The 16,825-nt window shown below is 43.0% G+C and overlaps 1 protein-coding gene across 2 annotated transcripts in view; it reads left to right on the top strand.

Moving 5' to 3' along the window:
* Positions 1 to 14,861, top strand: part of uvrag (UV radiation resistance associated gene) — a 331,221-nt gene extending 316,360 nt beyond the window's left edge. Inside the window, exon 14 of one of the 2 annotated variants that reach the window (XM_078222567.1) lies at positions 14,728 to 14,861. In XM_078222567.1, coding sequence (XP_078078693.1) covers positions 14,728 to 14,790 — 63 coding nt within the window. In that variant the 3' untranslated portion in view covers positions 14,791 to 14,861. Of the gene's footprint in view, positions 1 to 2,200; positions 5,633 to 14,727 lie in introns of those variants that run through there. The other variant, XM_078222566.1, reaches the window with a different exon arrangement.
* Positions 14,862 to 16,825: the final 1,964 nt, after the last annotated feature.

The raw sequence follows: 16,825 nt of genomic DNA, 5'->3' as shown, positions 1-16,825 counted from the left end.
CTACGGAAAGGTATACTGGCATTGGAGGCAGTCCAGAGAAGGTCCACGAAGTTGATCGCAGCTATGAAGGAACTTTATGAGGAGACGTTGAGTAGGTTGGACCTGTACCCATTGAGGTTTAGAAGAATAAGAGGTGATCTTATTGATAGGATTCTCAGCGGGCTTGACAGGGTAGATGCTGAGAGGTTGTTTCCCTTTGTGGGAGAGTTTAGGACCAGAGGGCATAATCTCAGAGTAAGGGGTCTCCCATTTAAGACTGAGATGAGGAGGAATTTCTTCTCTCGGGGGAGTGAATCTGTGGAATTCTTTCCCGCAGAGGGCTGTAGAGGTTGGGTCATTAAGTATGTTCAAGGCTGAGATAGCCAGATTTTTAATCAGTAAGGAAATCGAGGGTTATGGGGAAAGGTGGGAAAGTGGAGTTGAGGATTATCATATCAGATCAGGCATGATTTTATTGGATAGTGAAGCAGACTCGGATGGGCTGAATGGCCTACTTCTGCTCTTACATCTTATAGAAGAGTAAGAGACAACTTGATCAAAACTTTTAAAATTCTGAGGGTCATTGACAGGGTGGATGTGGAGGGGATGTTTCCTCTTGTTGGAGAACCAGGAGTCACTGTTTAAAAATAAGCGGTCACTCCTTTTTTTTCCCACTCATTTGGGGGACATGGACATTGCTGGCTGGCCAGCATTTATTGTCCATCCCTGGTTGCCCTTCAGAAGGTAGTGATGAGCTCCCTTCTTAACGCTGCAATCCATTTAAGATGGAGCTGAGGAGAAATTCTTTCTCTGAGGGAGTCTCTGAAATTCTTCCTCAAAAGGCAGTGGAAGCTGAATTCTTTAATGTTTCTAAGACAGGGCTAAATGGATTCTTAGTTACCAAGGGGATGGAAGGCAGGAATGTGAGGTTGAAGTTGCAATCATATCAGCCATGATCTTATTGAATGACAGACAGAGCTTGCCCAAGAGACCCAGTGGCCTACTCCTGCCCCTAATGCATGTTCAGTCAAGTGCTCGATGTCTTTTGAGAGAGGATAAAGTAGGTGACAAGGTATATTGAAAATTAATTCCGAGCTCCATCCATTTGTAGAAGTCATAAATGTTACCTCAGGTTTCAGGTTTCCTACTCAAACTGCAGGAACAGCCAAATAGCACTAATGTTGTCTTTCTGTTTCTCCGTGCCTCTATCTGTATTTTCCTCTCTGCAAGCTACCTGTCTGTGGGGTTTGTAATTCTATCATCTTGCTGGGCAGTGATTGCATAGAAGTACACAGGTTAATATGGCACAGACTCAATCAGCCCATGCTGATGTTTATGGCCCACTCGAGCCTTCTCCCATCCCTTCTCATCTAAATCTAATTTCATAGCCATCTATTCCCTTCTCCCTCAATTACTTGTCTCAGTGAGATGATCAAAGCCCTGCAATAGAGGTTGATGTCATCCCAGAATTCACAAGATAGAGAAAAAGCTTTATTAAAATCCTGAAGTTTTAATTGAGACCCATCTGGGATAGCCATGTGTCTCACTGGAGTGCCAGAAAGCATATCATTGGCTTAATGTTATTTGGTTTGCAAACAAGGTCCCTACTGTTGTTTTTCTAATGCTGTTACAAGACAATGTGCAATAAGATTAGCTGCTTGTGTATGAATTCATGTATCGAGATGATAGTTAGAGATGGTTTTGTATCCAAAACTCAAATATTAATTTGCTAACTCGCGCAAGAGCCCTATTTACATATTATCCCATGTACTCCCCAGTCTGGTAACACCTTGATTTTTAAATTCTCATCACTGCATTCACATCCCTCAATAGCCTCACCACCTCCAGCCCCAGAATCCTTCAGTATCTCTGCATTCCTTTCATTCTGGCCTCTTGCACATCCCCAGTTTTCGTTGTTTCACCATTGACAGCTCTCTTCAGCTGCCTGGGCACTAGGCTCTGGAAATTCCTGCCTAAACCTTCCTGCCACTCTACCTTCCTTTCAAAACGCTTCCTATAAACTATCTCTTTGACCAGGCCTGACTTAATATCTCCCTCTTGGCTTCTGCCAAACTTTGCTCCTGTAAAGTCCCTTAGGATGTTTTACTGTGTTAAAGGTGCTCAATAAATGCAAGTTGTTGTGTTAGTATGGATAAACTATCTCCTGGTATATGTTATGTATTCTAAATTAACTGATTTTCTTTTTTCCTCTCTTGTGAAGTGATCGACCTCTATCCAGTGCTATTCCTGTGCCTCGAAGGCGAACAGTTACCACATCTGCAGGTTCAGATATGCTATTTCACAGTAGAGGGCTCGCTTCTCCAGAAAGGCCTTGGAGGCAGTCACAGGGGAGCTCTGAAGAAGATCTGCCCCCGAGCTACAATGTAGCAATGACTTGTGCTATAACCCTTGAGGCACAGGCAAAAGATGACCACAAAGTGTGTACTACTTCAATACTGGAAGTTTCAGATGACTCTGTCAAAGATGGAGACCAGGAGAAGGATGTGTGCGACAGCTTTAAGAACAGAGTGCATAGCAGTGAAAATGGCATGATTTATGAAGTGGCCCAACCACAAGAGGTTATCACTGAGCCATCGTCTGAGGTGAATGGAATGACTTCACTCAATGCATACATGGGCAGCACTAGTAGTCCGCCATCAGGTGACTTAAGCCACCCCATGGGCGGCAGTATCTTCTGCTCCGTTGAGCGGGCTGAAGAGATCATAGGAATGGAAGCCACAGGCTTCAGCTCGGAGGAGCAACTGGAAGGATTCTGCATTCCCATTGATCACGCTGTGGCAGTGGAGAGCGATGCCCAGGTTCTGGCTGAACTTGATGCCGAAGGATTGGAGGAGTTCTCCAGGAGGATCTGCGCACTGAACGAGAATATCTCGAGCTTCCGCCGGCATCGCAAGGGATCAGAAAAGTGAAACGTGCTGTTGGTTAAAGGGACACCAAGGCAGAACAGAGATTTGGACTGGAATTGAAGACTAAATTGCACTTCTTTTTGAGATGATTTGTTGTGATGAAATTATGGGCATTGTTGCTATTCTCATGGTAAGATGGAGAGAAAACGGGATCAGGATCACAACCTGAAACAGTGCACATGCAGGGCTTTCAGACTGAGATCCGAGTAAGAGATGAGGGCGGAGAAAATGTACCTAGATCATGGCTTTGCAGATTGACTTCATGCCATCCATGGCTGCATGTTTGTATCAACCAGCCATCATACGCCACCAGACTTGTAAGCTGCCCACCCTTCCCAAGCAACTGGAACCAGTCAATTCCCAATAACTGCAGAATTTGATTTCTCCTTCAAGGGGTGAAGAGCAGGGAACGGATCCCCTTTACTGAAGCAGATAGTTTGTGACCTCCCACGTTTGCCAAACAGAATATGTGCAATGACATTACGGAATAGAGTTGCTTTGAAATGATGTGAAGTTCCTGAATCACTCAAGTCTCTCCTTTAAGTTGGAAGCCTTCCAGTTTCTTTTGGTTAGGTTCCCCGGAACAATCAGTTCGGATAAGTAAGATGTTAGGCTTTGCTACTGAAATAGATTAAAGGTAATTGGGGGTGAGGTGGGGGGAGGGGTGTTAGTTGAGAGTACTGAGAGTTAAAATCAATATCTTGGCAGAAACCATTTTGAATGAGAGCAACAGGGTTTCTACGAAGCAGCTCAAAGCAACAAGTAAATATAGTTTGAATTTAAGTTATGAATACTGCCCAACTACACTTACTATTTTTGACTACACATTGTGCAGGCTCAGGTATTGTTTAACTGTTTGATTTTAGTCTGGACCCTCTACCCTTCACAGACCAGGATTTACCTATAAACTGAATACAGGGAAAATGCTCATGACTAATAATTTAGAGGCGGAAGGTGAATGATCCCTGGTTGTTCGCTAACTCCATTAATGTGAGGCTCCTATTCACTTCATTCCCCCTCACTTCCAAAATAAGTAAATTTCTTCCAGATTTAATCACTCTTATATCTAAAAGGCCCTGTGTTGTAAAGTGCACACACTTTAATTTTGGCACAGCAGCAGCTTTAGGTAATGGTTTTCTCTGCTTCTGCAGCTTACAGGTGCACTGCCCCCAGCGCTGCTGCTTAACCTGTGTGCATCGATGATCTTAAATTCAACATTGCTTGCCTACCTGTGTTGGACCCAGTCATCATCTACCAGTATAGATTGAAATAACATTTGTTTTTTTCTGGCACTTTCAAAAATTATAATTGATTATAAAAAAATATTATTTATGTTGTCCAGTTGGATTTGATCTGCACAGTATGCAGTAGCAGCTGGGGTTATGTTACACTGGAGTAAGCTCGCTAAGATAGCAAGGGCATTCTTCATTCAAGATTAATAGTTTCTGTTACTTTCATACTAAGAATTTAATCAATCGAAGTTATTTTTCCTTCTCCACCCCTCCCCCCCCTCACTTTTCATTCAAAAAATGAAAGTAAAACACTGAGATGCAGAGAATAAGTAGAAATATATTTGGTGACCAAAACAATTGACCCGGTATGGAAATTTAAACCAGTAATTCTATTTGAGTATTAACTAGTTGCTGGAACTGTAAACTTCTTTCCCATTCTCCACCAGTATTTCCCAGTGGTGTTCTGACACAGCCCAGAGGATAATGTATACTGCTGTTCCCCTCTCTTCACGCTTCCCCTGGGAGCCTGGTTACTGGGTGTGCTCCATGCCATTTGTGGCCTACCCCCTGAGGAGTTGGGATTGGTGCTTCCTGTTCTTGGTTAACCCCAGCTTCTTTACATCCGGTCAGAGAACCATGCTGAAATAAAATGGCCACCTTCCGTGGGAGGGTGGAGAGCTGGTTTCTTGGTGGACAACTATCCTGGCTCCTCTTCACCACCATCCACTGTAACTGAAATGGCACATGCAGGACCCTTTGTACATAGTCCAGAACGGCTGTTCAGCAGAGCATTGATTTACAATTCTGGACCTTTGTCAAAACCATGGAGTAACACTGCTTTAAAGATGTCAGCATTATGAATGCAGTTGCTAGTGTTTCACTGGTACTATGATGGCGTATTGTTCTATTGATTCACGGTGCCCATATGATTCTAATCCAAATAGGCCTTGTTATGTACAGACCGAAAGTTGTTGGATGAAATGTGGTTGCTCAAGGTTTCCCCTAAAGTTACTTGTGGTGAAATGCTGCACAAAGCAACTTCCAACTTGACAATAGGAACAAATCAGGTGGGAAAGGTTGAAACTGTAACTGTCTGAACTATTTTCAGTCCATAACCTTTGTTAATGGAAAAGTGATGTACAAAGGTGCTGACATGCCCCTTAACTTGGGAAAGCCAGGACTTCCAATTTCTGTCTTAACACCATGGATGATTGAGGCCGCCAGGTGGTTTACTAGTTTCCCAGGCAATTTATATCGAAAGGAAACTGAATCTTACCTCTGCTGGTTATATTTCAGTAATCGAGGCCATTTCCTTAACCGACAATCTCAAGAGTTTAAATGGATTGGCATCTCTGCATAATGGCCATAGCATTTTTGCTTTTATTTTGAACAAGGCAGGGATTCAGATTTTGTTGAATTCATCTCACCATTCCATTGTGTTTGGCATGTAAACATATTTGCTTTTCATATATCTTAAAGGCTTCAGCAGTTTTTTCAATGTGTGTGTTGATTGGTTGATTCATTGATACTTTAGATTGTCCATTGGCAACTAATAGAGTGACTAGTCGCTGAAGCTAACAATTTTCTTTGGGGGCGCTGGATCTGAAACTGGTGTTCAAGCCTGACCAGAATTCCTGGACCAGAGATTACGTTTGAGTTTGGCTTTGCATGCACTAGGAACAATCCACCAATACCTAGGTGCTTTTACCAAATGAATACTGTCCATAGCCGTTCTACATCAACACTTGAGTCGCCTATCTGCAGAAATTTGCATCTGGTCAAACACTCCTCTTCCCCCCCGCCCCCGCCCCCCCAACCCCAACCCCCACCTCTCATCCACCAATAAATTGTAACACTTTGGACCACCAAGCAAATGTAACCAATAAGTGTCCCACAGTAATGGCAGCACCTATCGAATAAGGTAGGAAATGAACACATTGTTAAGATGGAATAGTTTTCTCAGCAATTGTCATTAAAACCTATTCTGATCGACACTGATATTCCCTGCATCATTCAGTTCTGATAGCTCTTATCTGCTGACCTCTTCAATCACGGTCTGCTGCCCATTGCTGCCTATGTTGTATTACCTGCATAGTGGGCTTGTGTTTTGTCTGAGGATTTGAGATAACCTTGGTAAAATTCTCAAGTTTTGGTTTTGTGCCTGGTGCCACCTGAACTGCTACATCCTACGCTGCCTCATAACCCACTCCAGTACTGTGATTCTCAACATCTAGTCATCCAGGTCCAAAATTGTAGCTTTCTTGTCAATTGCAGCACCTGAAGATTATGGACAGTCAGCTCCATGGGTTGGCGCAGTGTGTGTCCACTCTGGGTTCAGATTCTGATCTGACGCATTTAGGATAAGGATCTTTTTTCTACTTGTTTTTAGGTCCCAATTGAAAGAGGTTTTGTCCATTGTTGACCCATTCCATAATGTGTGTGGATGTACAGACAACTTGACAAGCATTGATAGATAGTCCAAATAAGTCATAAGATTGCCTGATTTTGAAACTGGAGAGAGTGACACTTGGTGTAGTTATGGTGTATAGTGAGGCCGCAATCTACTTTTTACCTAGTTGAACCTAGGTGAAATTGAACACGTGGTCCAAAACTACCAACAAAAGGAGGCACTCTGGCAAGTACTCAAGGTATAAAGATAGAAAAATCACAGCACCGGCACTTCTACCCTTTTTCCTCACTATCATTAAAATCATCAGTTTTAGCTCCACCCTTTACTTTCAGCGAACTACAGGAAAGATTTAAAGCTGTCAGTAAATGTTATGATTACAATCAAATTAGTAAATTAAAATGTGATCAAGTGTAATGTTTAGATGTGCTTCCTTCACCCACCACTCCCCAGACTGTATTGAGATAACCAGAGGATAGTTAACCTCATATCTAGCCAGGTGCCTCTGCGTTCTTGTCATTTCTCCTGTAGTTTTCTGTGCTTTACCTACATACTTCAGCCAGTCTTTATTCTTTTGCATAGCTACAGCAGCTAAGTTGCCACTTGCCAGGGTAATAAATATTATGAAGAAAATGATGGAGTCTAATTTAACGCAGACACCAAAGCTTTATCTCTGATGGGTTGGTTCTCAACCTTTCATTCTTGTCCATAATGATGTTCTTGTGCATAATGATGCTTTGAGCTTCCCATCACATGCTGCAGAAAAACCAGGCAAGAAGGCTTGATTAGCCTGGTTAATCCTCTCTCCCTCTGATGCAAGTATAATCTGTCTCGCCCCTCTCAATATAACTTGTTCCATGACACAAGTGTTACACTCATGCCTACAACGTGCCAACACAGATCAAAGCTGTATGTGACCTATTGCACAAGACCATTATCGTCACTTCTGAGCTTCCACTTAAAGCGTAGTATTAATGTTTCACAACACAAGCTTATTGTGGCACCAAATATGGCTTATACTCGCACTGATTTGAGCTGAAACGCTTTCACCAGCTGTAGCACAGAGCTCTCCCACAGGATCTCCAATGCTGGGAGGGCATATTCCAGGAGATTTCATCAGGTGACCTCCAGCCACCCAGCACCCACACTCCTCTCGAGGCTCACCCAAAAAGACCACTCTCCATGCACACCTTTCCCTGGCCAATTGAAAAACAAATAAACATTTAATTTGAGTGATTGACTACCAGTTAGACAGCTCTTCTTCGTCTCAATATTTTCATAATTAAAATACAAGAGTGTTCAAAGAAATGAATAAAATATGCAATTTATTTAATACTTCCATCAGTGTCAACAGGGTTGTTTGCAGTAATATCCTGGGGATTAATCTTGAATTCCAGTTAGCCGTCCTAAGCTTGCACAATATAGTAGCAGCTGTTTGGATGTCTCGATCTATTGAGTTTCCTTTGTTCATATGCACTTATTTCAGTTAAGATGCCTTAAAATGCTCTTCCTCTGTCCATCTCTTTCCCCAATTCTCCCCCTCACAAACAAACCCAAAGGGCAGATGATAGCTAATGGTGTTTTGACAGAGTTGAGCATCATTCAGGCAACATAAGCAATTCCAGACCTCGCAACCCTGAATCTGGGAACCAAACTACCAAAGCTATACTTCCTCTAGCTATCACTGTATTAAGAAATTGCTTCTAAACATATGCTCAAAGCATGTGTATATGCATGTGGAGTAAATCATGCCAAGTTGAGGCTCCATTAGGGGTAGACTTCATTCAGTTCATTTTGTAGCAGTGCGGGCAAGGAAATGGAAGGCACTGAACCGGTTTGGGGATGGGAGATTGTTGCAGGAACCACATGGCTGTTTGGGTTGCCTACACAGGCTGGAGCTCACCGCCAGTCACTCATCCCTGTATCCTGCAGCATGTAGCATTGCAGGGCCTCGGGTCATATTCTGAAGTGGCAACATACTTGATGCTTGGGAGTTTAAAACCCTGAATGGAGATGCCCCACCAGTCATGAATTGATCTGTGCACCCTTTGTAATGATGATGCATTAATTAGAATTGTCTGCAAATCTGGTGCCTGAGGGGAGCAGGAAAAAATAATGCAATGATACACAGAACAAGTCCAATATTGGTTTGCTGAAGTTTGACCATTTGATTACCCTGACATTGTTTTTTGCCAACTCACTGCTGAACAATTTGTAGCTTCATGTCCCCTCCTCTTACCCCACACACCCTTTCCGCTCACTTCCTTTTTACCTTTTTTAATTTCTATTTATTAAAGAAAGAAATACAGCAGTTTATTTAAATAGTTACTCCAGCTGCAAGCAGTAAATGGCTGTAATCATTTGCAAATTGTATTCACATACATGCTAATGATTCAAGTGTCAATGAAAATAATCCTGGTAAGCAAAATGGAATAAAATATTGTTTTACCATATCCTGCGTGATTCCTCAATTTTTTTTTACTTCAGTTTCTGGATGTAGATATCATTGGCATTTATTGCCTGTTTTGAGTTGCTTGCAGGGCAGTTACAAAGCTGCTTTTTGGACATTTCAATTTTTGTAGGATGTGGGTATGACTGACCAGGCCAGCATTCACTACCCGTCCCTAACTGCCCTCCTCCACTATTTGTGGTGGTAAGCTGCAGTCTTCAGTAGGAGTGGGTTGCTTAGGCCAATACAGATGGCAGTTAAGAGTCAGCCAGCTGCTGTGGATGTACAGTCATGATGTGGAGATGCCGGCGTTGGACTGGGGTAAACACAGTAAGAAGTCTAACAACACCAGGTTAAAGTCCAACAGGTTTACTTGGTGGCAAAAGCCACTAGCTTTCGGAACAGGCTGTTCCTTCGTCAGGTGGGTGGGAGTTCTGATCACAAACAGGGCACAAAGACACAAACTCAATTTACATGAATAATGAATGATTGGAATGTGAGTCTTTACAGCTAATCAATACACATCTCTTTAACCTGTGCTTAATGCTCCCTCCACTCGCATTGTCTGTACCTTTAAAACTTGATTAGTTGTAAAGGCTCACCTTCCAATCATTATTCATGTAAATTGAGTTTGTGTCTTTGTGCCCTGTTTGCGATCAGAACTCCCACCCACCTGACGAAGGAACAGCCTGTTCCAAAAGCTAGTGGCTTTTGCTACCAAATAAACCAGTTGGACTTTAACCTGGTGTTGTTAGACTTCTTACTGATGTACAGTCACACACACCAGATAAGGATGGTAGGTTTCCTTCCCTAAAGGACCCTGCTGAAGCAAATTGGTTTTTCTGACAGCCCAACATCTTTTGTGGTCAAATTCTTCAACTGGCATAGTGGGATTTGAACTCATGTTGCCTTCAGTTATTAGACCCAGTCTCTGGTTTCCTAGTCTAATAACATAATCACGATCCACATTTTGTGTTGGGTTTTAATATGTGGTATAAGTCTTCTACAGCCCTCTCTGAAGGTGAGCAAATATTGAACAAGAAGCAGACACATTTAGAGATGATATATTTCCAATACATTTATTATATAAGTGAGCAGTTTCTATGAGCACACTGCATTTCTTTATGATCTGAAGCTAGTTATGTACTAACTTGACATTTTAGAGGTCTAATAATTAAACAAATTGCATATTTGATATAGGGTTCCCATGGGGCCTGTTGTCAGAATATTCAAAATCACTACTGGTACCAACTCTACAACTGGAACTATCAATTGTAATTCAATTTCACCATATCTGTTATATTTGCTCCTTGCCTATTAAAACCTCTTCTAAATGATTGCATGGTATTCCCTCCACCCCACCCCACAGCCACATGTAGGAACACATTGCATGTGCCAAGAACTCTCGGGGACAGAGGTGAGAGAAAGCATCTTTGCTTTGATTCTACACACACATCCTGTGTCTGTGCCCCCTTATTGCTATTTTGCCAAACCAGCATGCAAACAATCTTTTGAAACCTTTCATCGTTTTGAAAACCTCTCGTGCTCAACTTCCAGTAAAAGAAAGCTTCAATTTCTTCAATAGAAACTAAAAACAATCAGGGCAGGCAGCATCTTGTGGAGAGTGAAACAAAGTGTTCACGCTTTTCATTGACGGCCTTTCAGTTTCTATACTCTGTCTAAGCAACAATGGCCTTTTGTTCTGGAATCATTTTGGTGAATCATTATCTATCCGTTCCATGGCTTTAGTTTACTACCTATAGTGGAATATCCGGTCTGCAGTCAATCTCTCTACATTTAGCATGGTGTCCTTCTGTTTGTAATGCCCACATTTTATATATTATATGTACATAAAGACCACTATCCTATCGTTATTTTTTATGGCCTACTTGCACACTCAATTTTAATGATGCATGTCACTGCACCTTAAACCCCTACTTTACACCGTGGGCAGCACAGTGGTTAGCACTGCTGCCTCAGCGCTAGGGACCTGGGTTCGATTCCCAGCTTGGGTGACTGTCTGTGCAGAGTCTGCACATTCTCCCTGCGTCTGCATGGGTTTCCTCCCACAATCCGAAAGATGTACTGGTTAGGTGCATTGGCCATGCTAAATCCTCCCTCAGTGTACCCAAACAGGCACCGGAGTGTGGCGACTGGGGGATTTTCGCAGTAACTTCATTGCAGTGTTAATGTAAGCCTACTTGTGACACGAATAAATAAGCTTTAAACATTAGTTGTTGGCAGGTTTTACACATTTTAATGCTGCACCACTAAAATTACCTATTTCGAATGAGATGATTTAGAAAAGCAAAAGTGTAGACAAGATATTGTAGCCATCTTCCTTTTATTTAATCCTCGTGTAGGAAGGCATTTTCCAATTGGAAGGAAAGGAATGCAATGGATATAGAGAATTGGGAAAGGAGAGGATTGTAAAACAAAGGCATGGTCATAGGAGAGCTTTAAAACAGTCTGAGGCTTTGAGTGTGCTGACCAAGCAGAGAGAATTCCAAAGGGCCGGAGCGCGGTGGTTGCCTCCAATAGGGTTAAGGTTTCCAACTCTAGCAAATGCAGGGATGACATCCCATTTCCAGCTGGCATGCCCCCACTATTGGTCATCCAATCCTTGCGCAGCTCCATCCTCCAGCACTGATTTTACAAACCCCAACTGACCAATTCAGAAGTACCTTTGCCAATCCCCAACATGTTTATAATTTGGTAGATGAAACAAAAGAAAAAGGGAACCAGAAAGCACATACTATTATTCTTCCTCTTTGCTTGCAGCAGTATTCTGGAGATTGATCTTTAATTCCTGGAAGCGCCAGGAAAATTCCTGGAGAGTTGCTGCCCACAGCAGTAGCACAGTCAATGTACAGTGATCGAGAATCTCAATGTTGTACTGCATTTTTACAGCCCCTTCAGCAATCCTGTCTGCCCCAGCTTTCCAAATAACTTAGTGCCATTCTCCTGCCTTCTCCCTGTAACCGTACGCTTTCTTCCTTTTCAAGTAACGGTCTAATTTCCTTTTGAAAGCCTCAATTGAACCTGCCTCCACCACAGTACATTCCAGATCCTAACCACTCGCTGTGTGAATCTGTCTCCACCACACTCTCAGACAGTACATTCCAGATCCTAACCACTCGCTGTGTGAATCTGTCTCCACCACACTCTCAGACAGTACATTCCAGATCCTAACCACTCGCTGTGTGAATCTGTCTCCACCACACTCTCAGACAGTACATTCCAGACCTGAACCACTCATTGCTTTTGCTTCTTTTCCAAATTATTTGAAATCCGTGTTCCTTTCTTCTGGATCCACTCACGAGTCAGACCAGGTTCTCACTATCCACTCTCTCCAGAACCCTCATAATTTTGGATATCTCTATCAAATCTCTCAACCTTCACCAAGAATAACAATTCCTGCGTCAGCAATCTTCAGTTTCTGAAGTAGGTGGAGCTCTCGGGGGCAGGTCAAAACCCCTGTAAGGGACAGTGCAAAGCCTCCATATCGGGCAGGTACAGCTCCACATGAGGCATGGATGCCTCGTGGCTGATGGGCTTGAGGAGGAGAGTGTGTCAATGTCCACCACAACGACAGGATCCAGCTTTAGCAGGGGATGCAGCTGACATCTCTACCTGCATATTGTGAGGTTCCAGATAAATCAGAGTCAAGCAGTGAGGGAGGAGCGTCCAACTCCGTCCTGTGGTGCAAGTGTTGCATGACCATCTCGCCATTCAGGTAAAATGCCGGCATCCAAAGTGGAAAGTAAAATTGGTTCTGTCTGGTAGGGCTACGATGAGTGGGACTGCTAAGCTGGGCTCTGAGGCTCCTCCTTGCAATGTATAGTCACTAGTGTGATGGTACAAAATTAACCACAATGTATGAGGGCCGACCGTTTCCCTCGGATCAAAGGAGCACAGCCTTGGCAAAATGGGTATTCACCCATCATTATGTTGCCTCAGGATTTCTGCAGCTTCTGTGAGAAGCCAAAGCTTGGTCTCCACCTACACAGGGTGACTGGCACATCACGGGTATATTAATGAGGTACAAGAATGCATTTTTAAAATGTGTTCATGCAATGGCAAGGCCAGCATTTTATTGTTTAGCCCTAATTGCCCTTGAAATGGGTTGCTTGCTAGGCATCACATGACCAAGTAAGGCAGATTTCCTCCCCAAAAGGATGTTCGTGAACAAGATGGGTTTTTACGACAATCGACAACGGTTTCATGATCATTAGAATTTTAATTCCAGATTTATTTATTGAATTCAAATTTTTCCATCTGCCGTGGTGGGATTTGAGCCCAGCCCCCCAGAGCAATATCCTGGGTCTCTGAATTACTCGTCCAGTAACAATACCACTACGTCACCTCCTCCCCTTAACCTGCCAAATTCCGAGGAATACAACCCTATGTTTGTGTAATATTTGCTTGAAGTTGAACCTTTGGATTCCAGACATCATTCTGGTAAATCTCTTCTACTCATCTTCCAAAACCAAGATATCCTTCCTCCAATGTGGTGTCCAGAACTAAGCAGACTGCTCAGGATTGGTCTAACCAGAGCTTTGTATAACTTAAGATGATCTCTAACTTCTTCCATTCTGTTCCCCTAGGTTTGAAGGGCAGAATTCAATTAAACCTTTTTTGATTATCTGAAAACAACCTTATTCAAGATTCCTTTTAATCATAGAATCCCTACAGTGCACAAGGAGGCCACTCAGCCCATCGAGTCTGCACCAACCACAATCCCACCCAGGCCCTATTCCCGTAACCCCACGTATTTACCCTGCTAATCCCCCGATACTAGGATTAATTTAGCGTAGCCAATCAACCTAACCTGTACATCTTTGGACTGTGGGAAGAAATCGGAGCACCGGAGGAAACCGGGAGAATGCAGACACCGGGAGAATGTGCAAACTCCACACAGACAGTCACCCGAGACCAGAATTGAACCCGGCTCCCTGATGCTGTAAGGCAGCAGTGCAAACCGCTGTGCCACCGTAGCAAACAACAGACAGAACCTACACAATGGACCAAAGAATCAAACAATGGGCTATTTGTGGGACACCAGCATCAAAAGGCCCACCACTCCAATATCAAACTTCATATTAACAAACCAGTATTTGTGACATGATGTGAAATTTTGTTTACTTTGAACTTCACGATAGAACGTCCTCCCACACATCTACCCGATTGCCAAGACTGCTTTCTTTTACCTTTGCGTCATGATCCTCATTCAATCTGGCCTTTCTTCAGCAGTTGCTGACACTCTACAATCTATGCCTTCAACGCTTCAATGCAATTTCCAGAATAGTCTCTTCACGCTACTCCCTCAGCTCACTCTTTCCCGGACAGCACTGCATCTAAATAGCCACAACTTACTCCCAAAATGCTCTACAGCCAATGAAATACTCCTGAAGTGTTTCACTTCACTGGGGTGGCACAGTGGTTAGCACTGCTGCCTCACAACGCCAGGGACCCGGGTTCAATTCCTGACTTGGGTCACTGTCTGTGCCGAGTCTGCACGTTCTCCCGTGTCTGCGTGGGTTTCCTCCGGATGCTCCGGTTTCCTCCCACAGTCTGAAAGACGTGCTGGTTAGGTGAATTGACCCGAACAGGCGCCGGAGTGTGGCGACTAGGGGAATTTCACAATAACTTCATTGAAGTGTGAATGTAAGCCTTACTTGTGACTAATAAATAAATTTTAACTTTACTATTATCATGTTTGGAATGCTGCAGCCAAACTGCACACGACAGGCTCCCACAGCAAGCCCACTTGATCAGCACCCCATCCACCATTAGCACACAGTGACAGCCATCTACATGATGCACTGCAGAAACTCACCAAGGCTCCTTCGTCAACGCCTTCCAAACTCCTGACTTCCACCGCCTAGGAGGACAAGGAGAGCAGACGTACGGAAACACCACCAGCTGCAAGTTCCTCTCTGGTAAAGTGGCCCGTTTAAGGGGGCGATTCATTGTGGGCTTTGTGATCAGGCTCCACCCTATGAAGAAGCCAAGCCAATTGGGAGCAAAGGCACGTGTCTTGGGAGGAAGAGGAACCTCAGTTGAACCTCGAGAAGAGACTAGACTTGTGTAAGAGTTATGTCAGACCCTTGTTTTGGATATGTATATATATTAGTTAATAAACTATTCCTTGTTGAAGCGTCAATGAATTGCCTTCAAATTATTTAAGCAAAAGAGACCAAAGTTGGAGAAAAGCAAAAGTCTTGGAGGGTTGTAGGTCTGGAGAAAGTTACAGAGAGAGGGAGGGATGATGCCAAACTAGAGGGATTTGAACTTCAGATTCACCATTTTAAATTTGAGGTATTGCTGGGCTGGGAGCCAATAGAGATTAGGGAGCTCAGGGAACGATGGATAAACAGAACTTGGTACGAGTTAGGGTACAGGCAGCGGAGTCTAACCCATTGTTTAAAAAAAATTCCACACAAAGTTTTCTTTAGTTCAGTCTAAATTAAAAGAATGATTTATTAACTGGGGAATGGTACAAAGGTTTTCAAACTAGTCATGGTTATCTCAGCATAGGAAGTGATTGAAGTCTAACAATTCTTGGCAAATAAACTGTGTCATTATCACATCAATCATCACTACTGCCCCAACTCTGGTTGGCAAAGACCTTGGATTCTAAATTAACCAAGTATTAAATAATTACATAATGGTCTGAATAGTGCATTAAGGATAATGGTGGGACTGTTAGCACTGACCATTATAACGCCATAAATCAGGCCAAAACTTCCTCCTGCATATGTGCAGTTAAATGTAGAAATTGCTGTTACAGATACTCTAAAAAAGATGCACTATAACAACCCTTGATGTTAAACTCCACATAATGTTCAATGTAACAATGTGAAATTGAGCTTCTTACCCACTAGTTATCCATTGAAGATGCCAGAGCTGGTTAATAGGTGATAATTACTGACAAACAGTTTCTCTGGCTCGGAGAAAACCAATTTTTACAAATGGGAGTGCCTATTTAAATTTTCCTGTCTGCCTTTTGAACTCTCTCAATCCCATTTTTCTTTCCCATTCTTAATTTTGCTTTCTGTGTGCAAATTAAATCTAATTTATACTCCCTGGTTTCAACTTTGTGTATTTCAGTGAGGGTTCTTCAGTCCGATTGGTTGAAGAGCTTTGCTGTGCTCACAGACACCCCACAGATGTGTAGCCCAGTCCATCACTCAAACCAGCCTCCCATCCATTGACTCTGTCTACACTTCCAGCTGTCTCAGAAAAGCAGCCAGCGTTATTAGGGACCCCACGCACCCCGGACATCCTCTCTTCCACCTTCTTCCATCGGGAAAAAGATACAAAAGTCTGAGGTCACGTACCAAACGACTCAAAAACAGCTTCTTCCCTGCTGCTGTCAGACTTTTGAATGGACCTACCTCGCATTAAGTTGATCTTTCTGTACACCCTAGCTATGACTGTAACACTACATTCTGCACTCTCTCATTTCCTTCTCTATGAATGGTATGCTTTGTAAAGCGCGCAAGAAGCAATACTTTCACTGTATACTAATACATGTGACAATAATAAATCAAATCAAAAAGTAATGGTACGGGATCAGACGCCAGATTAGAGCGAGTCTAAAGTGAGAAGGCCATGAGATCTTTGAGAGAAGATTCTAGTGTAGAAAATAGCAAGCTCTGTTCCTTCACCGCTGACTTCAAAATCCAGGTTAATGACTCCCAATTTCATCTATGCCAGCTTTACACTGTTCCCATCTCCCGAGGGACCGCTAACTTGGAATCCCTACAGCACCAACCAAAATACCCCAAGAACAAGCTGATGTTTTGTAAGAAACAAACTAAAATCA

The sequence above is a fragment of the Mustelus asterias genome, chromosome 10, assembly GCF_964213995.1.
Source record: "Mustelus asterias chromosome 10, sMusAst1.hap1.1, whole genome shotgun sequence".
Taxonomy (NCBI): Eukaryota; Metazoa; Chordata; class Chondrichthyes; order Carcharhiniformes; family Triakidae; genus Mustelus; species Mustelus asterias.
Note: the sequence above shows the minus strand (reverse complement) of the source record. Positions and strands in the feature narration are given on the sequence as shown.